This window comes from Budorcas taxicolor, chromosome 10 (assembly GCF_023091745.1).
Source record: "Budorcas taxicolor isolate Tak-1 chromosome 10, Takin1.1, whole genome shotgun sequence".
In the NCBI taxonomy this organism is placed as follows: Eukaryota; Metazoa; Chordata; class Mammalia; order Artiodactyla; family Bovidae; genus Budorcas; species Budorcas taxicolor.
The window spans coordinates 38,764,588-38,786,356 of NC_068919.1; the positions used below are offsets into that span (position 1 = coordinate 38,764,588).

Genomic DNA, 21,769 nt, shown 5'->3' on the forward strand with positions numbered 1-21,769 from the left:
TTGCATCAGGTGGTCAAAGTATTGGAGCTTCAGCTTCAGCATCAGTTCTTCCAGTGAATATTCAGGGTTGATTTCCTTTAGAATTGACTGGCTTGATCTCCTAGCTGTACAAGGGACTCTCAAGAGTCTTCTCCAGTCCCGCAACTCAAAATCATTAGGTCTGAGCTCAGCCTTCTTTATGATCCAGCTTTCACATTTGTACATGACTACTAGAAAAACCATGGCTTTGGATATTCGGATCTTTGTTGGCAAAATGATGACTTAATTTTTTAATATGCTGTCTTGGTTTGTCATGACTTTCCTTCCAAAGAGCAAGCTTCTTTTAATCTCATGGCTGCAGTCATGGTCTGCAATGATTTTGGAGCTCAAGAAAAGAAAATCTGTCACTGCTTCCACTTTTTCCCCTTATATTTGTCATGAAGTGATGGGACTGGATGCCATGATCTTCATTTCTTGAATGCTGGGTTTCAAGCCAGCTTGTTTACTCTCCTCTTCCACCTTCATCAAGAGGCTCTTTAGTTCCTCTTTGCTTTCTGTCATTAGAGTTATATCATCTGCATATCTGAGGTAGTTGATATTTCTCCCAGCAATCTTACTTATCAGTAAGTAAGCTTGTTCAAGAAATCAAAGTTTTACACAACTAACAACTAAGCAATTAAATGCCTATTGATGTAATAATTATATCTATTTTCTTGAATTCCTTAATATATCTGTGGAAAGACTTTCTAACTGATATGTCATATTTCATATCACTTTTCTTTAGTATTTTTTTATACACATATTCATTTTACTTCCAGCCTATTCTTCAACCATGTTGTTTTTATGGCTATTTTTCAAATCTCTAACTAATTTTAAGTCAAAGGCTTTATATTTTTTTCTTTCATCTCTCACAATAGCTTCTAGTTAGAATGTTTTCCATATAGCAGGTCCTCAACATTGCAAACTGACTGATTTAAATTGGAAATGTCTTTGGGTACCTCCAGTCAAGAAAGTTTTGAAAGCGTTGGATTTTCAGAATCAGGATGAATGAGCATAAGGACCTAAGGGCAGTGGAACAGCTGCAGAGCAACTGAGAGAAAGCTTCTTCTAGCTACTTTTGTTGTGTCTATGGAATCACGCAAGGACTCCTATAGATGCTCTGTGAATAAGGCTTAAGAGATTGTGTTTGATCAGTAATGAATGCTTGATCGTCTTGATCCCTGTCTCCTGTACAATGTCACGAACCTCATTCCATAGTTCATCAGGCACTCTATCTATCAGATCTAGGCCCTTAAATCTATTTCTCACTTCCACTGTATAATCAGAAGGGATTTGATTTAGGTCATACCTGAATGGTCTAGTGGTTTTCCCTACTTTCTTCAATTTGAGTCTGAATTTGGTAATAAGGAGTTCAAGATCTGAGCCACAGTCAGCTCCTGGTCTTGTTTCTGTTGACTGTATAGAGCTTCTCCATCTTTGACTGCAAAGAATATAATCAATCAATGTGTTGTTGGAAGAGGATGTTTGCTATGACCAGTGCATTCTCTTGGCAAAACTCTATTAGTCTTTCCCCTGCTTCATTCCGCATTCCAAGGCCAAATTTGCCTGTTACTCCAGGTGTTTCTTGACTTCCTACATTTGCATTCCAGTCCCCTATAATGAAAAGGACATCTTTTTTGGGTGTTAGTTCTACAAGGTCTTGTAGGTCTTCATAGAACCGCTCAACTTCAGCTTCTTCAGAGTTACTGGTTGGGGCATAGACTTGGATAACTGTGATACTGAATGGTTTGCCTTGGAGATGAACAGAGATCATTCTGTCGTTTTTGAGATTGCATCCAAGTACTGCATTTCAGACTCTTTTGTTGATCATGATGGCTACTCCATTTCTTCTGAGGGATTCGTGCCCTCAGTAGTAGATATAATAGTCATCTGAGTTAAATTCACCCATTCCAGTCCATTTTAGTTCGCTGATTCCTAGAATGTCGACGTTCACTCTTGCCATCTCTTGTTTGTACACTTCCATTTGCCTTGATTCGTGGACCTGACATTCCAGGTTCCTGTGCAATATTGCTCTTTACAGCATTGGACCTTGCTTCTATCACCAGTCACATTCACAGCTGGGTATTGTTTTTGCTTTGGCTCCATCCCTTCATTCTTTCTGGAGTTATTTTTCCACTGATCTCCAGTAGCATATTGGGTACCTACTGACATGGGGAATTCCTCTTTCAGTATCCTATCATTTTGCCTTTTCATACTGTTCATGGGGTTCTCAAGGCAAGAATACTGAAGTGGTTTGCCATTCCCTACTCCAGGGCACCACATTCTGTCAGACTTCTCCACCATGACCCTCCTGTCTTGGGTTGCCCTGCAGGCATGGCTTGGTTTCATTGAGTTAGACAAGGCTGTGGTTAGACTGACTAGTTTTCTGTGAGTATGGTTTCAGTGTGTCTGCCCTCTGATGCCCTCTTGCAACACCTACCATCTTACATGGGTTTCTCTTACCTTGGGTGTGGGGTATCTCTTCATGGCTGTAAATAGCTGTGAAAAGAAGAGAGGTGAAAAGCAAAGGAGAAAAGGAAAGATATAAGCATCTGAATGCAGAGTTCCAAAGAATAGAAAGAAGAGATAAGAAAGCCTTCTTCAGTGGTCAATGCAAAGAAATAGAGTAAGAGAACAGAACGGGAAAGACTAGAGATCTCTTCAAGAAAATTAGAGATACCAAGGGAACATTTCATGCAAAGATGGGCTCAATAAAGGACAGAAATGGTCTGGACCTAACAGAAGCAGAAAATATTAAGAAGAGGTGGCAAGAATACACAGAAGAACTGTAAAAAAAAGATCTTCATGACGCACATAATCATGATGGTGTGATCTCTAATCTAGAGCCAGACATCCTGGAATGTGAAGTCAAGAGGGCCTTAGATAGCATCACTATGAACAAAGCTAGTGGAGGTGATGGCATTCCAGTTGAGCTGTTTCAAATCCTGAAAGATGATGCTGTGAAAGTGCTGTACTCAATATGCCAGCAAATTTGGAAAACAGCAGTGGCCATAGGACTGGAAAATGTCAGTTTTCATTCCAATCCCAAAGAAAGGCAATGCCAAAGAATGCTCAAACTACAGCACAATTGCAGTCATCTAACATGCTAGGAAAGTAATGCTCAAAATTCTCCAAGCCAGGCTTCAGCAATACGTGAACTGTGAACTTCCTGATGTTCAAGCTGGTTTTAGAAAAGGCAGGGGAACCAGAGATCAAATTGCCAACATCCGCTGGATCATGGAAAAAGCAAGAGAGTTCCAGAAAAACATCTATTTCTGCTTTATTGACTATGCCAAAGCCTTTGACTTGTGGATCACAATAAACTGTGGAAAATTCTGAAAGAGATGGGAATACCAGACCACCTGACCTGCCCCTTGAGAAATCTGTATGCAGGTCAGGAAGTAACAGTTAGAACTGGACATGGAACAACAGACTGGTTCCAAATAGGGGAAGGAGTACGTCAAGGCTGTATATTGTCACCCTGCTTATTTAACTTCTCTGCAGAGTACATCATGAGAAATGCTGGACTAGAAGAAACACAAGCTGGAATCAAGATTGCTGGGAGAAATATCAATAACCTCAGATATGCAGATGACATCACCCTTATGGCAGAAAGTGAAGAGGAACTAAGAAGCCTCTTGATGAAAGTGAAAGTGGAGAGTAAAAAAGTTGGCTTAAAGCTCAACACTCAGAAAACGAAGATCATGGCATCCAGTCCCATTACTTCATGGAAATCGATGGAGAAACAGTGGAAACAGTGTCAGACTTCTTTTTTTTGGGCTCCAAAATCATTGCAGATTGTAACTGCTGCCATGAAATTATAAGACGCTTATACCTTGGAAGAAAAATTGTGACCAACCTAGATAGTATATTCAAAAGCAAAGACATTACTTTGCCGACTAAGGTCCGTCTAGTCAAGGCTATGGTTTTTTCCTGTGGTCATGTATGGATGTGAGAGTTGGACTGTGAAGACGGCTGAGTGCTGAATAATTGATGCTTTTGAACTGTGATGTTGGAGAAGATTCTTGAGAGTCCCTTGGACTGCATGGAGATCCAACCACTCCATCCTGAAGGAGATCAATCCTGGGATTTCCTTGGAAGTAATGATGCTAAAGCTGAAACTCCAGTACTTTGGCCACCTCATGCGAAGAGTTGACTCACTGGAAAAGACTCTGATGCTGGGAGAGGTTGGGGGGCAGGAGGAGAAGGGGCCGACAGAGGATGAGATGGCTGGATGGCATCACGGACTCGATGGATGTGAGTCTGAGTGAACTCCAGGAGTTGGTGACGGACAGGGAGGCCTGGTGTGCTGCGATTCATGGGGTCGCAAAGAGTCAGACACGACCGATCGACTGGACTGAACTGAATGCTTGATGAAGATAGGACTATATTGGTTTACAAGCAACTCCTCCATTATGTTCTTAAATAATAACCAGTGAACAGGTATGAAATAGGCAATGTTTGTTAGGCATTAAGAAGAACTAAGTCTTCTATAGACCCAAGGACATGCTTCAGAATCTGTTCCACTAAATTTGACAACTGTAAATGCAACCAGTAGAAGAGAACGAAAAAGTATTTAATGTTTCCTCTTCTCTAGTGGTGAAATAACAAATTATTCGTTGAAATTTATGTTGAAAATCCTTAAAAATCCTGAAGGTATTACTTAAAAACATACCTTGTGATTACATAAAAATGATATTCTGTATTAAATAAGTCAAAATATGTGCTAATCAACAGCTTAACACTCACTATATACAAAATAATTTTATGGTTATTCCATAAAGTCAATAATTATTAATTATAAATATTAATGATGTTATATTATTAATTACAAATATTTATATTACTTAAATGTTATTTATTTATAAATGGAATAAATATTTTTCATAACATAAAAGTTATGAAAATACAAATGAGCCAGATCTATAGCTTGCTCTTAAAGCTAAAATTAAACTGCTAACATTCTAGAATAAGTTATTATCATACTAAGTTAAACACACTTCCCTTTATCAATATATATCCTTTTGAGTTTTGCCAGAAGCACCCCTATGACAAAGATGAAAATGCAAAAAGTGTGTTTGAAAAGTGTTCTCAGAAACCCTCATAAGGTATTGGGAATGTGTGGGCAAAAATATATGCATAGGATATATTATTAAACTAGTAACAGTTGTGAATAATTAGAATTTAATTTTCCTGAGGAACTCTAAGAGACAGTGAAACAGGTGGAATTAGTGGGAATTCCATTACTTTATTCATTTAGTACCATAATAAATAGACTTCTTTTCTTTCATGAGATTTTTTTTTTGTTAAAGTATATTTACTTCTAACCCTTAAAATGTGCTAAAAAAAAAAAAGAAACCCAAAATGACCGATACACTTTTGAAGACATTCTGTATACTTCATAAATACACTGTAGAAATGGAGAATAGGTAAAAGTAGTAATCAAGACGCCACAGATAAGGATAAGTGTAACAAATATCCCTAAATCCTCAGTGGCTTCAAAAAAAAAAAAAAAAAATCTTTCTTTCATGAAAATTCCCATTCAACTGCTCCCACTCTTCTAGGTCCCCTGGGTGGCTTCCCTCCAAATGGTGGCTCTAGGGAATTCACTGGCAGTCCAGAAACTGTGAATCTGAGCTTCCACTGCAGGGAGAAATGGATTTAGTCCCTGTCATGGAACTAAGATCTTGCATGTCGCATATCATGGCCAAAAAAAAAAAAAAACGATAAATAAATGGTGACTCTGTTATTCAAAATTTTTGCATTGTGTGGCTCCAAAAACCAGTGAGTCCTCAGACACTTGGGAGGCTCTGTATGTAGAGATAGAAAACTCAAGATACTCTGTAAACAATTGTGTGAGGTGTTTCACACACTCAGCCTGAGTAGGGCACATTACTACTTTCTCTCACATTCCTCTGGCCCAAACTCGTCTCATGACCCCAACCATACTGACTGTGAAATAGAGTTCCCCTATGTATTAAGGAAATTAATATTGGTCTGGAAAACATCTGGAAAGTGTCTACCACAGGTAATAATTGATAGCCTAAAATTTGGAGGTGTGTTTCTAGCACTGAATATTAAAGTGGTTTGGTCTTGGTCTTGCCCCTAGGATACATTTTTAACAATGAGTTATATGAAATTTAGGAAACAAGTAATATTTTAAATGAAATAGAAAACTATGAAATGAATAAATAGGAAGCATAATCCTACAACAAAAGTATTTTAAAATCTTAATTTATGCACAGGTAAGGTGAAAAATAAAGTGAAATTAAGTAGGATGAAACAATATTCTGCCTTTAGGGTACAATACAATTAACTGCACAAATATGTTAACAGAATGTAAATTTTCAAATGTCTATTTAAAAATATTTTTTCCACAAGCCAGATTCAAATCAATACAGTGAAAATATTATTGCTTTATTTTTTCAAAAGTTAAATATTTTTATTATCAAGAAAGTAAATTTCTTGATTATATGGATTACACTTCTAATTTAGACTATGAATTAGCAGATATCTAAAGTTGTTTGGGGAAATATTGACAAATTTAAACATGATATGAAAGCCCACTATAAGTTAAAATATTTGAAAACTTTCTCATACCAAGAACAATAAATTAAGTGGAAATAATAAATCAATTTAAAAAAACTACAGGGGGTCAGAACGCCATTGTTAAAATATTCTAAATGGCCACCTGAAAGGGAGAGCAGACATATGTTTACATACTAAAAATTCTAGGAAACGCATTGACATTTTTTAAAATCTAAAAAAGTGACACAAAGAACTGAACAAGCACTTGTAAGTTGAAGATATATTACAGTAGCCAAGTATACTTAATGTAAGACTCTAAGCAGAAGAAATTAGATGGGTTTAAAAGGACTGTAATATATAGCTTTATCTGCCCATTCATATTTAAGATTACAGGAATTCAAGTATTCTCAGCATGATGTTGACACGGTTTGATAGGAGTCTCTACATTCTCACTGTAGCTTTCACTGAAGGGTTTTTTTGTGTGTGTGTTATTAAGTTCTTTTATTGGTAATGCTAATACTACTTGGGAATTAGATTGGTTATGTTTCCCATCAGTAAATAACTCTGATAAGCAAGCATTCTTCATTGGCAGCATACAAAAAAAATGGAAAAATTCTGTCTTGAAATTTATTAACAGGCTAATTACCATGACAGCAACCCATTTTTAATAAGCATTGTAATTACCACATCAATCTTTAAGACCTTCCAAATCCAAGGCTGATGTTTTGGGAAAAGGGGTGGTGCTAAGACAATTATGTTTAATGAGATTGACTTAAGACATTATTTTTCTTCCAGAGTCTGTCTTGCTACCAGAATCCCCATTAGTTGTTTTAGACCTCTTTCTAAACTGTGTTGTCCAGAAGTCATGTTGATGAGTCTAACGAAAATAAACTCAAATAACTCACTGTCAATATTTTTTAACTGTGAAGTTTCTCATTCTTTCTAACACAGGTAAATTGTATTTGAGAATAAATTGATCACATGTCATCCTAATTTCCCATTAGTTTCTCAGGTAAAACAAATCTAACAGACAGTGAAATGAAAGTGGGTAGTATGTTCAGAAATAAGAAGGCTTACAAAATGTTTAATAGATATTGGAAAAGATTTGTCTCATGTGTGAACAGTGTCTGCACAGATGAAAACTTATTAAGCTAATGCCTCTGAATCTAATTTCCTTCTGATTTAAAAATAAGTTTTAATCAAACCCTAACCTTTAAAGTTGTATGACCTCTATTACCCTGTGAGCAATACAGTCATGGCTGAGAATAAGTGAAAGAATTACAGCAACATATTCTCAAAAAATTGTTTAAATGCCCTTAAGAATCTCAAAGTAATATTTATCTCAGTATGAGAACTTCGAAATTCTGTGAATCTACCTTTTTATTATTTTTTTTAACATAGAATATACTCTCTTCCTCCAAAGACAGATCCTGTCTTTTGAGTGACCATTGCTTCTTAGGGCAAATGAGTAGTATTAATATTAGCAGAATGCTGACTCTCATCAGTAATTCTGAAGTCCTAAAATTATAATTTATTCATTTTACATTTCACATAAACAGCAGATGGTCATTCATATCATCTGAAAACATTAGCAGTAAAATCTTAACACAATATGACAGCCCATTTTGCAAATTAAGCTTTCTTTCTTCTAAACCCACCGTTTGAGTCACTGTTCCCCCAAGCACAGTTCTGTCTTCTGTATTTCTAATCAGACTGCTCACTCATTACAGAATATCAGTGGCTTTCCCCTCTACTTATTTCAATCTATTGTGTCAAGAACTCTGAAGAGTTGTATATTTTTTCAATTTACTAGCTAACATTAGTTTGCCACAACTTCATGGAAGCTGACAGAAGATGATTTTAAAAAAAAGGACTTTACTATCCAAGGCTCATCTCAGATGAGCCTCATGTCTTTATAAGTTCTCTCCCTTAATTTCAATAGGAGCAATGTGAGAGGAGTCTAGATAAATGTTGTACCAGTTTGTGACACAGTTAAGGAATTCTGAGTTTAGGAAACTTCTGATCTTTGAAAGGTCCTGCTAGCAAACATGCCTAATCTTTGCCCCTAAGGGAGACATTGCCTTCAATATCCTGATCAGGAAGCAGATCTTCCTTCAGACCTGGAGGCAGACACAATCTCTAACATATAAGGCTGTCTGCTACACAAACAGCCTTGGAAAAGAGAGTTCAGGACAAAAAAATGCCAAAAGACATGCCGAAATGCATATCAAACCCCATCCTTCAAGCTACAATGTAAATTCTACTTCTTTTATGATCAGAGGCCACAGTAACATTTCACTATACATTTTCGGCACCGTTTGACACATCATTCATGTTGTGTGGTGTTATGCATGTTATTTATTTTCTTGCTTAACATTTATGTCCCATTTAATTAAACTATATATTTCATGTTGTCTCCTTACTTCAAACTCAATGAAGGTACAAATTATAATATTAAATTCCTTTTTAGCCTCACAAAATTTAATGGAATTTTATTTTGAATAGTCTCTCAAATATTTGGTCCATGAAGAAGGGTCAAACTTTACTTTGTAAATTTTTCATCCTAAACCACCGGTAAACAAATGGTAGTGAAAGAGTTTTACTCTATCAATTTATTTTATTGTTGTTTTGGTTTGGGGGGATTAGTTAGAATGTGGCAACAACGTTCCCTATGCTATCCTCTATCCTTTTCTTAAAGCTTTTCAGTCAACTTTATTGGTGTCAAATATCAAAGAATGTCAATTCTCTATGTCTGTTTCTCCACTGTTGCCCTGTAAATAAATTCTTCAGTACCATTTTTCTAGACTGAGTGGGGAGGAGAGGGTGAGATGTATGGAAAGAGTAACATGGAAACTTACATTACCATATGTAAAATAGATAGCCAACGGGAATTTGCTATATGGCTCAGGAAACTCAAACAGGGGCTCTGTATCAACCTAGAGGATGGGGAGGGAGATGGGAAGGAGTTTCAAAAGGGAGGGGATATATGTATACCTGTGGTTGATTCATGTTGAGGTTTGACAGAAAACAGCAAAATTCTGTAAGGAAATTATCCTTCAATAAAAAATAAATTAATTTTAAAAATATCAAAAGCATCAATTCTTATGGAGAATTAAAGAAAAGCATAAATATAATTAGAATTGACAACAATCTTCAACAAAATTTGGAATGAGATTAGTTTTCACTTCTAGGAGCTTAATAACAAGGCCTGCAAGGCAAAATCTTCAAATCTGTATTTTATGAATTGAAAATTATCAAATATGCACATAGGTTAGAAAGTCAAATACGTATATAAAACACAACCTCAAGCATTTCTAATATGTCAAGGCAACATTTTCTAATGCATCTTGCAACCATTCTTGGTTTTGCCTTCATATTTACAGATGTTTAACTGCTATTACTGGTGACTCAGAGGGTAAAGCGTCTGCCTGCAAAGCAGGAGACCTGGGTTCGATCCCTGGGTCAGGATGATCCCCTGGAGAAGGAAATGGCAACCCACTCCAGTATGCTTGCCTGGAGAAGCCCATGGACAGAGGAGCTTCGTAGTCTATAGTCCATGGGGTCACAAAGAGACGGACACAACTGAGCGACTTCACTTCATTTCACTTCACTTCAACTGCTATTAACAGATTTTTTTTTCCATTTTCACATGGGCTTACTGATTTCTACCTGTTGAGAGAGGTTTTTTTTCTCTCTTATACCAACTTTCCTCCTTCCCCATATTCCTTATATTTACATCCTACTTGTTAAGTCAACTGCTATTATTACCACTGACTACATAAAAGTTTATCTTCAGAGTTGAACCTTGTAATATATTTCAATTACAATTCATTTCAAATAACTTTTTTGTGTGCATTAATAACACCCACAAGTTGTTTCTTCAATCATGTACACACCCATCATTACCATATTATCAAGTTTTCTATGAGAAGTGTAGAATCCTTCTCTAGTACATCAAATAATCCACCAGTTGCATCTCTTTCATGAAGACATCCTTCATGAAAGCTCTTCTGGGAGCTTCAGTCTGTCTTGAATGTTCTTGAGTAACACAGCATAGCTATCATCATGGTGTTTTGCTTCAAAATCACTTTGGGAGTCCATTCTCTCTTATATACAATATCCTATATTTTAAATTAGTTTTGGTAGAACATTCATTAAAGTAGTGTTGAAAGAAAAGAAACACGGCAGAAAAAAATTGGAAATCTAAAAATGTCTTTCTTCTTTAATACCTGAAAAAATATGTCTGGTTGGGTGGAAAGTTCTAATTTGAAAATAGCTTTCCTTCAGAATTTCAAAAGTTTTACTCAGACATCTCCTAGCTTCTTAATTTTTACTATGTCATTTTGATTCCTAATTCTTGATATATGATTATTTTGGAAAAAAAATGAAAAATTCATTGGAAATGTTTAAGATCTTCATTTTTTCCCTAGTGTTCTAAATTGCAAGTGAATGAGTTTTGATGCAGATCTTGCTTACTCTATGTGCTAGACACCTAGTGGAAGCTTTGTAATTGAAAACATTTGTCTAAATATGATACAGTTCTTTATTTTTTAGGAAATAATTTCTAATCTCTATTTTATCTTTTGGAATTCTATTCATATGTTAGATTAGCTGGACAAATTCTCTAATTATATTATCTTCCCCTTCTTCCATCCCTTTGATTGTTTTATTCTCTGGAAGATTTCTTCAGCTTTATTTTCCACTCCTTTTATTGATTTTATATAGTAACATTTTTACTATTCTAAGAGTTCATTGATGGCCTCTGAAAATCCCTTGCTTCTCTTTTCCTATTCTTGTTATATGCTTGCAACATTTCCCTTTTTTCTCTGGGAATACTAATTAAAAGTATATGGAACTGTGATTTATTTTGTAGTTCTGCTCCCTGCAGCATTTTTGTTTACTGAGTTTTTTTCCCATGTCTTTTTCTTGGTTTCTCTCTTGTTTTTTAGATGATTGTCTCAAATTTTGGTCATCTGGTACACTCACACCTAAGATTCCATTATAAAACCGCTTATTGGTAGCTCTCTTGATCAACAGTGGCCTTCGCTGTGAGTGTATTAGCAGGGCTGTTTCACCAAGGATCACCTTGTCAGGATGATTTTGTAGCTGTTTCTCCAGAGTTCATCAGTTTTACTAGATAGGTTCTCCAATATTCCTCCAGAAAGGCATTCTCAGAACCAAGTGTGAGAAGGGATTGTGAAGAGTACATAAACTTACATTTAATAACTCTAATTAAAGAGTATATTGCCTTTTGTTTTTGATGATCTCACATTTCTTAGATCAAAGTTTCTCTGGCTGAACATCTCATAAAAATAAATTTATAGTCATCTGTAGGGATTTAACCAGCAAGTTGATAAGGGAACAGAGGTATTTTGGTGTTGAACTGTGTGAAATATAAAAGATCTGGGAATATAACTCTTCTTAAATAGATTTTAAACCACTGGTATTGTTCACACTGAATTACTCAATATGCCAGCAAATCTGGAAAACTCAGCAGTGGCCACAGGACTAGAAAAGGTCACTTTTCATTCCAATCTCAAAGAAAGCAATGCCAAAGAATGCTCAAACTACAGCACAATTGCACTCATCTCACACGCAAGTAAAGTAATGCTCAAAATTCTCCAAGCCAGGCTTCAGCAATATGTGAACTGTGAACTTCCAGAAGTTCAAGCTGTTTTTAGGAAAGGCAGAGGAACCAGAGATCAAAGTGCCAACATCTGCTGGATCATCAAAAAAGCAAGAGAGTTCCAGAAAAACATCTATTTCTGCTTTATTGACTATGCCAAAGCCTTTGACTGAGTGAATCACAATAAACTGTGGAAAATTCTTCAAGAGATGGGAATACCAGACCACCTGACCTGCCTCTTGAGAAGCCTATATGGAGGTCAGGAAGCAACAGTTAGAACTGGACATGGAACAACAGACTGGTTCCAAATAGGAAAAGGAGTACATCAAGGCTGTATATTGTCACCCTGCTTATTTAACTTATATGCAGAGTACATTATGAGAAACTCTGGGCTGGAGGAAGCACAAGTTGGAATCAAGATTGCCGGGAGAAATATCAATAACCTCAGATATGCAGATGACACCACCCTTATGGCAGAAAGTGAAGAGGAATTAAAACCCTCTTGATGAAAGTGAAAGAGTAGAGTGAAAAAGTTGGCTTAAAGCTCAACATTCAGAAAACGAAGATCAAGGCATCTGATCCCATCACTTCATGGCAAATAGATGGGGAAACAGTGGTCACACTGTCAGACTTTATTTTTGGGGACTCCAAAATCACTGCAGATGGTGACTGCAGCCATGAAATTAAAATATGCTTACTCCTTTGAAGGAAAGTTATGACCAACCTAGATAGCATATTCAAAAGCAGAGACATTACTTTGCCAACAAAGGTCCATCTAGTCAAGGCTATGGTTTTTCCAGTGGTCATGTATGGATGTGAGAGTTGGACTGTGAAGAAAGCTGAGCGCCGAAGAATTGATGCTTTTGCACTGGTGTTGGAGAAGACTCTTGAGAGTCCCTAGGAGTGCAAGGAGATCCAACCAGTCCATCCAAAAGAAGGTCAGTCCTGGGTGTTCATTGGAAGGACTGATGCTAAACCTGAAACTCCAATACTTTGACCACCTCATGTGAAGAGTTGACTCATTGGAAAAGACCCTGATGGTGGGAGAGATTGGGGGCAGGAGCAGAAGGGGACGACAGAGGATGAGATGGCTGGATAGCATCACCGACTCGATGGAAGTGAGTTTGAGTGAACTCCGGGAGTTGGTGATGGACAGGGAGACCTGGCGTGCTGTGATTCTTGGGGTCACAAAGAGTCAGACGCGACTGAGCGACTGAAATGAACTGAACTGAACTGAACTGAAATGTATAACAGATAAGTGATAATGTTTTGAGGATTATTTTAACTGTTGCCAAAATTTTAGGCTAAAATTTATGTGCATTTTCCAGCAAGTATGTGAAGGATTTTCATTTTATAAGATTTAATTGCAACAATTAATATTTCAGTATATTCATTTTTTAATTAAGAACTTGCCAGTGATTACTAAATGTTTTTTAAAACTTATTTGTAGTCTAGACACATAAAATATACTTCATTAATGATAACAATAAAATAAAACAAACCAATAAAACTTGCTTATATTAATATCAGCTGATATTAATTATATATAAAAAGCAATAATCACATAGTATTTCTGGGACTTCCTTCATCCTGTATATTCTGCCAAATGTATTCTCACTTCACCACCACTGTCACAGTGTTACTTCCATCAAGATTTAATTGCAACAATTAACATCTCAATATATTCATTTTTTAAATTAAGAATATTGTTTTTTAACTCAAATAATGATTTTCTCTGGAAAACAAATTTCCTGTGGAAATTTCCACAAAACTCTGTGGAATTTTGTCAGTGTTGATGAAAACACTCACGATTCCTACAGAAGTCTAATCAAACTTTAAGTACAGCACCTATTCCACTATATCTTGTGCCTAGTGTTTAAATCATCTGACAGCTAAGTAATTTGACAATTTAGACTGTAAGCTCTCAGGGAGCAAGGCCCATAATATGTCACCATGAGACATTCATGGGGTTGTAAAGAGTTGGACACAACTGAGCGAATGAACTGACTGACTGACGCTCTATAAGCTAAGTGATGTCTCCAATTACTGAGTTTTTTAATGATTCCATAATTCTGTGCCTCATTTTATCCTCCATACTGACAGCTTTGATTCAAGCTTTCTTCAGTATGTTGAACAGTGGTCGTTTCCTGATCTGATTCATTTCCTACAAAATTGTTTTTCTGTCATCTCCTCTTCCACTCCCTCTATCACTGTTCGCAGGCTTGGTTACTGTTTTATTCCTTTATTATTATTTTAGCATAGTTTCAGGGAGAAGACGCATAGAAGGAATATTTGGAAAACAGCAGGTTTAAGTAGAACTAACTCTTTATTTTCTCTTAAACATATAGCTGTTAGTATTCAGACACTCAGAAGCTATTTCCCAGCAAAAGAAGAAATGTAATTGAGTAGCTTTGGATCAGAAATATTTGTATAAATAACTAGGTAAGATTGCTTTTTTAAATGTAAGTTATCTGGTTATGAAATCTGCTTGTTTATAAATATATTTTTAAAGAAATTATATTCATTTTGAAACGCTTTTATAGTTCTTAAGAAAAGAATCATAGGTCATAATAAACTGAAAAACAGGTATATCTTCTCCAAACAGTTGCATTGAGTAAACTATTTTCTAGATTTAAACAGCAAAGAGAATAATAATAGTACATTAGCTAGTTTCTTTATGGAACCTAAGAGGTCCAATTACTACAAGACATTTTAGAAAATTATCTGGGAAGGAATTAATTCAAACTAAAAAATCTTCCCAAACTGATCAAAATATTAATACAGTATCACAAATATTTTTATATTACTATATAATAAAATCACCTCATTTTATATCAATCAGCATTGTGGCAGGTTTCTCTTCAGAAAATAAATTTCCTTATCAAAATCAATTTTTTTAGGATAGTATTAGCCATAAAATCTAGAAACTCACGATTACCGAATGGGGTTTAATGTAAGATATACATTTTTGTGGTTATGAAATCTCTCCAGGATGGCTATAAAATTGGTACTTTATGGAAGATTTTTAAAAGACAAACTATCATGAGGAACTCACGGCTAAATTCTAATGCCATTTATTAGAATTTTTGCTAAATCTAAGCCATAGTCTGTCTCAGCTGGCTGTTGCAAACATGATCCTAACCTGCAGATTATTTTGCATTCTATGCCTATATTATTTTAAGTTCTACCAGTTGGATGAACCAGTTTAGAAAAAGAAACAGAAATTTATAGTGTATTGACAATCCTAAAACTATAGCTTAAAGCTTTAAAAAAAACAAAATTAGTCCTATAGTTTTAGCATTTTTCAAAATTAAGGTAAAAGCACCTGAAGTAAAGTTGCTCAATTGTTTATGGTTTATAAAAATGAATTTCTAGTCAATCAACCAGTCTGACATCAAACCAAAGTTCAAATAACAGATGAATCTTAAGACTATAAACCAATTTTAGATGTTAAAGTTGTCAAGTTTCAATCGAGCACTAATATGTTACTCATGTTCCTATTGACAATGATAGGGGAGGTTTTAAAGAATAAATATTCATGTAAAGAAAACATACTTGAGCCTAAAAACTGTTATATATAGAACACATAGATCATATATAAAACATAGATTCCCCAAAAGACCTGTCACCTTTATTCATAGAGCCCATATGAATGGACTACTAGTTTACATGTTATTCTCTGAATACATGTTATTGTCTCAAGTAATATAATTTTAGACAGCCTTCTACTAAATCCTTGTCATCAAAAATGTATTGAAGGTAGTACTCCACTATGGTATGCATCACCATGACATTTCACATACACAACAAAGAATGAGATGTTTGTCAAGTTCAGGTTGTGTGGGAAAAATCCCAAAGTAGGTCAAAGAAGAAGGTTATAGAACTAGTGCCTTCTAGCATGGTTTCATGGAGGCGACACTGCCTTAAAAGACTAACAGGGCCTGGGGAAACGAGGTGCCTTGTGCTGTTAGTTCCCCCCAAGTATGCAGTGTGAACTGAGATCCTGCGGCACAGCTGACTCTGGGCAGCAGGGCCCTGAGCAAATAGAAAAAAGGGAGAATCATGCACGGCAGTGCTGCAAAGGCTTTGCAGTAAGAAGAGAAAAGAAGCCTCTTTTCGAAAGTCTTTTAAAATGTCATTTCTCTCTTGTATTAGATTTTTAATCCAGCAATACAATCTTATTGTTTTATCAAATGTATTGCAGTGGGAACACAACTCACAATCTCTTATTCAAAACCTTAGGGAAATGTTTTTCTGAATATTTGAGATTTTAGGAAGATATTATAGTACATATTCCATGTTTTACATAACACACCCAGCAGGCTCTATGGCAATTATGTGTAATCAAACACATTATTTCCAGAGTAAAACATATGATTATTCAGATGAAATAGGGTAAATAAAGAAGAGAAAGTATTTTCTATTTTTGCATTCAACTCATTTCAGGTTAGATGTCACTACCAAACTAGTTCTCATCAGCTTTTGCTACAAAAAGTTACCAATTAAAAAAAAATGTTACCAATAATATTTAACAAAACACATCCATTCAATCACTAGAACTTTGCAGATTTTAGAATTGTGTCTAAGGTATCAAAGTTGTGTATTATAAAACTTCATGACCATAATTATAACAAAAATCACATGTATGCTCTTTCTAAAAGATATATTATAGAAGTGTTTGACTCATTTAAATTAAATTTAGTGCCATTTAAAATTATATATGAACAAAACACTATACATAGTCTTTTTTAAAAGTATATATTACTATAAATATTTGATTGGGGGGGTGGGCAGAGGATATACTGTTCAGAAACATACATGTAAGCCCAACCAGAAGGCCATTAAGAAGAGGGAGAAAGCAGCCTCTGGGATACAGATGCCTGAGTTATTCCAGGTCATGCCTGAAGGCCTGGGAATTGCTAGAGATATTGGGGCTTGGGCTTCTTCTCTTTCATCCTTTCCAGGAACAGTGAAAAAGCTCCTGAATGTGGAAGGTGAATCACAAATGCAACCCTGTCACTCACTTCTCAGTCACCCGAACAATTACATGAGATGCAGCATAGGATCTGATCAACCACATATAATTCCAATCACTTTCCTAACTATGCAACCATATCCTGTATTGAAAGAAAAAGAAAAAAAAGAAAGAATGAAAGGTGGGTTAAAAAATGAGAATGCCTCACTTGCTACTTATATCTGAATCACTAAAAGTAAACATCTTTTTATTATAACACTAAAGACTTAACAAATAAAATGTAAGTATTTGCAAAAAAGACAATGGAGCAATAGAAACCTATACAAAAAAAACCTGAACTGAATGTAGGCCCTTAATTTCTTTTGGTGGGGTAGACAGTATTGAGACCAAGAGGATTTTAAATATATTTGCTAACAGCCAAGAGCAGAAAAATGAGACCAAAAACAAAAATAAATCAACAAACACATTCCAGGAGGCTCAGCATCACCCTAGGTACTGATTACTTTTAACAGAATTGGATCAAAACAGAGTCTACACAGAGTTTTCGGCCTTTTACAAGCCGGTTCAAGTAACTTCACTCATGAAGTGCATCTTACAAAATAAGAATAACTGAAATTCACATGGGCTAAGTTAACAAAACCAATCACCATATCCACAGCATGATTTTTTCTTTATACAAATATAAATATGCATTTATATACTTATATGTAGAGATAAAAAGTATATACATTCAACACTAATAGTCATTATTAGGATTTTTAGTGATATTTATTTGATTTTAATCTAATTCTTAAATGTTCTATAATTAATATGTATTATTTAATCATAAAATCTATGAAAATTTCTAATGGAGATTCTACAGGAAATATGCTAAATGAGCTATCTTAACCTTAAAGACTTGTCATTCTCAACTAAATATAACTCTATTTTTTTGAACAAACTCTAGTCTTTCCCAATAGATGTAACAACAAAAATAGTTGTAGGACAAAACGTATCTGCAATTGACTTAATTATAGATTTCTGGGACATTTACTTACAGTACACATCCACTCTGATTGACTTTATCGCTGGGGACCCCAGGCCATTCTCTGCTTTACAGTAATACCGGCCTCCTTGATGTCGCTGAATATTTGTAATCCTCAAAGTCTCGTTGAAGACACTTGAGTCTTGGAATCTGTCAGAGGCACTTCCTGCTGTTTTGGTCCACCTGATCTGAGCAAGCATCAACAAAGATTGTTACTTTAGTTTGGCTTTCTCACTGAAAAATTAAATAGCAATTACTCATATGGAGGGACTTCTCTTGTGGTTCAGCTGGTAAAGAATCTGCCTGAGATGTGGGAGACCTGGGTTCAATCCCTGGGTTGGGAAGATCCCTTGGAGAAGGGAATGGCTACCCACTCCAGTATTCTGGCCTGGAGAATTCCACCAAATGTACAATCCATGGCGTGGCAAAGAGTCTCACACAACTGAGCAACTTTCACTTTCACTTATTTGGAGATTTGGCATTCAGAAACTGCTACAGTGCCATTTTTGGCAAGTTATTGAAAATTAAGAAGAAAAGTTTACATAAAAATAAAATTATAAAATTTTAAATGCAGTGTCCTTATTATATAGCGCATATAATTCTAACTCAATTGCATAGAGTTCATCCATAGTTTCATCAGTGTGAAGGACAAAAAAATATTAATATATACAAAGGAAGTTAAATATAAGTAGTACATTGGAAATATGGATTAGTTTCTTTTCCTTGAGCCCCTAAAATTCTATTTTCCAAACCCTGTAAGGCATTTTTAATTTACCTAGCATAGCAACAACAGGTAGGCTCTCAGTTTCTTTTTGGATATGTTTCATTATTTTACGCAATATTTTCTATTTCATTTGGTTAATTAACGTTATTACTAGAGTAGCTTATTGAGATTATGTGTAATTTTATACACCTGGTTGTTACAAATGATTTTTATATCATTTTTATAGCTTTGCTGTTATAACCCCACAAATGACTTGTCTGTTTGATAATTAGAATTCACTTTACATCAATAATTATTTTCAAAAAATGTGTATACTTTTCCAAAGAGAACATTTCTATTAAACTGCCAAATCACTTTGAATATCTAAAACATTCCATTATAAACAATACTGTTCTTTTCAACACAGCTGTGCACATCAGACTTGGGTTTTACTAGAAATAAAGACTAGTGTTCAAGTACACTTTTGGGTAGTTTATATAAACCTGAACAAAAGCCACGTGATGGTACTGTAAAGTGATACAAAACGGGATGTAAAAAGATTCAGTTTTATATTTCTTCTTGTCCCTGCTGTGTAATATATTGCTTTATTTATTTTTAGGTTGTAAAGCTACTGATAGAAATCCTCTGCAAACACAAATGAAGAAACATAGAAAAATGCAACTAAATAGTGGGTTATCAAAATTTAAATCATTTAATACTACTATTATTTATGCTATTTTGATACAATGGTAATTCAAATTTATGATCTAATGACACTAAGCATCTTTAAAAATTCTCCAAATCATTACAATATCAGTATAAATATATTCATGTTTGCCCTTAATTGTGTGCTTAATTAAAATTTTACTTAGAGATTAATAAAAGTTGATTAATTCATAAAAATACATATCAAATATTTATCCAACACTTTGTACAGAAAATACAATAAAAATAAAAATTAATGGTATGATTCCTGATTTCAAGTAGTTCATAAGCTGATTATTACTATGCTCATACAAAGACAAAGGGTAACATGGGCACTGATTTCATAAGTACCATTTCCATGGGAAATCTAGGGTTCTATTTTAACTTAAATTTCAAAATCTATAGGTAACAAAATAAAAAAAGATTGAAATGAACAAGCAAATTACATATTTTTGCTTTGTATATCTTATATGAGTGAGTGAGTGAAGTCACTCAGTCGTGCCCGACTCTTTGCGACCCCATGAACTGTAACCTACCAGGCTCCTCCATCCATGGGATCTTCCAGGCAAGAATACTGGAGTGGGTTGCCATTTCCTTCTCCAGGAGATCTTCCCGACCCAGGGATTGAACCCAGGTCTCCTGCATTGTAGGCAGACGCTTTACCATATGAACTACCTTATATGCTGCTGCTAAGTCACTTCAGTCATGTCTGATTCTGTGTGACCTCATAGACAGCAGCCCACCAGGCTCCCCCATCCTGGGGATTCTCCAGGCAAGAACACTGGAGTGGGGTGCCATTTCCTTCCCTAATGCATGACAGTGAAAAGTGAAAGTGAAGTCGCTCAGTCGTGTCCGACTGTTCACGACCCCATGGACTGCAGACTACCAGGCCCGCCCCCGCACCCCCCCCCCCTCCCGCCATGGGATTTTCCAGGCAAGAGTATTGGAGTGGGGTGCCATTGCCTTCTCCACCTTATATAGATATATGCTAATTCTTTCCTATATATATATATATTTCTAAGGTAAAACCTAAGATATAAATAAAACACAATTCAAATTAAATACCAAGTTTTCCTTGACTATCACAATATGGTACCAATATTGATTTTTAAAAATAAATATTTCAGAATATAAAAAGTAAGTTCAGAATCAAAAGAGTTATGGAAATGGCCTAGAGGTTTTGGATATTAAAAACATGATATTAAGACAACAATTTAGTTTTAGAATACTGTTATAGTACTGGTGATTGTCCAGGAATTGGGGGAGGTTCAGAATAAGAGTGTGCATGTGTGTGTGTGTGTGGGGGGGGGGGGGGGGGGCGGGGAGAGAGACAAAGAAAGAGAAAAGAGTGAGAGTAGAAATTATGATACAGACTATCAAACTTTTTGATCTTAGAATACCTTTATTAAAAATTATTAATGATCCCCTATATCTTTAGCTTATTTAAATTATATCTATTCATAATCAGTGTAGTAGAAACTAAAACTAAGACAAGGTTAAATTATGTATTGTTAACTCATTTTAAATCATTTTAATAAACTGAAGACATTAACTTAAGGAACACTTTTAATAAAAATTATATTTTTCAAGACAAAAATAATTGAGTAAATTGAATGGAATTGCTTTATAGTTTTGCAAATCTCTTCAGTATCTTCTTTAGTGAAAAAAAGCTGGCTAGATAATTATCTCAACATCTGCATGCAATCTGTGGCAGCATGTTGGGTTTATCAGAAATATTTGAAGAAAATCTTGACTGGCTATAGAGGGAGTAGTATTTCAATAGCCTTTTTAGATAACTGTGGACAGTCTTCCTTGAGACTACAGTAAAATTCCTTCAGTGTTAGTTTCCTACTTGCAAACTAGAATGAAAGCCATATCAATGCCCTTTCGGCTCTTTGTAACACTAAAACCCATTGGTCTATATTGCACTTTTAAAAGATCACTTTCTCAAGCATGATTTTGTAGCAACATAGATTAGTCATCTGGAAAATATGAATTCATTGAGTTATGAAGATCTTCCAGATGTTGAGATAGCTCGATATATAATACAATTCACATACACTAATATCATCAATCTTAGTCTTTTATAAGGATTGGTGAAATTAGTATATGTGACTATGATGCTATCATGCTTCTTGTGGCAGATTTTCCAAAATTCTAAATTTTCTCTTAAATATGTGAAATGTATCA

General features: G+C 35.2%; 1 protein-coding gene across 1 annotated transcript in view; it reads right to left on the reverse strand.

Annotated features, from left to right (window-relative positions):
* Window positions 1–21,769, reverse strand: part of MDGA2 (MAM domain containing glycosylphosphatidylinositol anchor 2) — a 918,782-nt gene that overhangs the window by 409,190 nt on the left and 487,823 nt on the right. Inside the window, exon 3 of the mRNA XM_052646754.1 lies at window positions 18,185–18,359. Within this exon, the coding sequence (XP_052502714.1) occupies window positions 18,185–18,359 (175 nt within the window). The remainder of the gene's footprint in view (window positions 1–18,184; window positions 18,360–21,769) is intronic.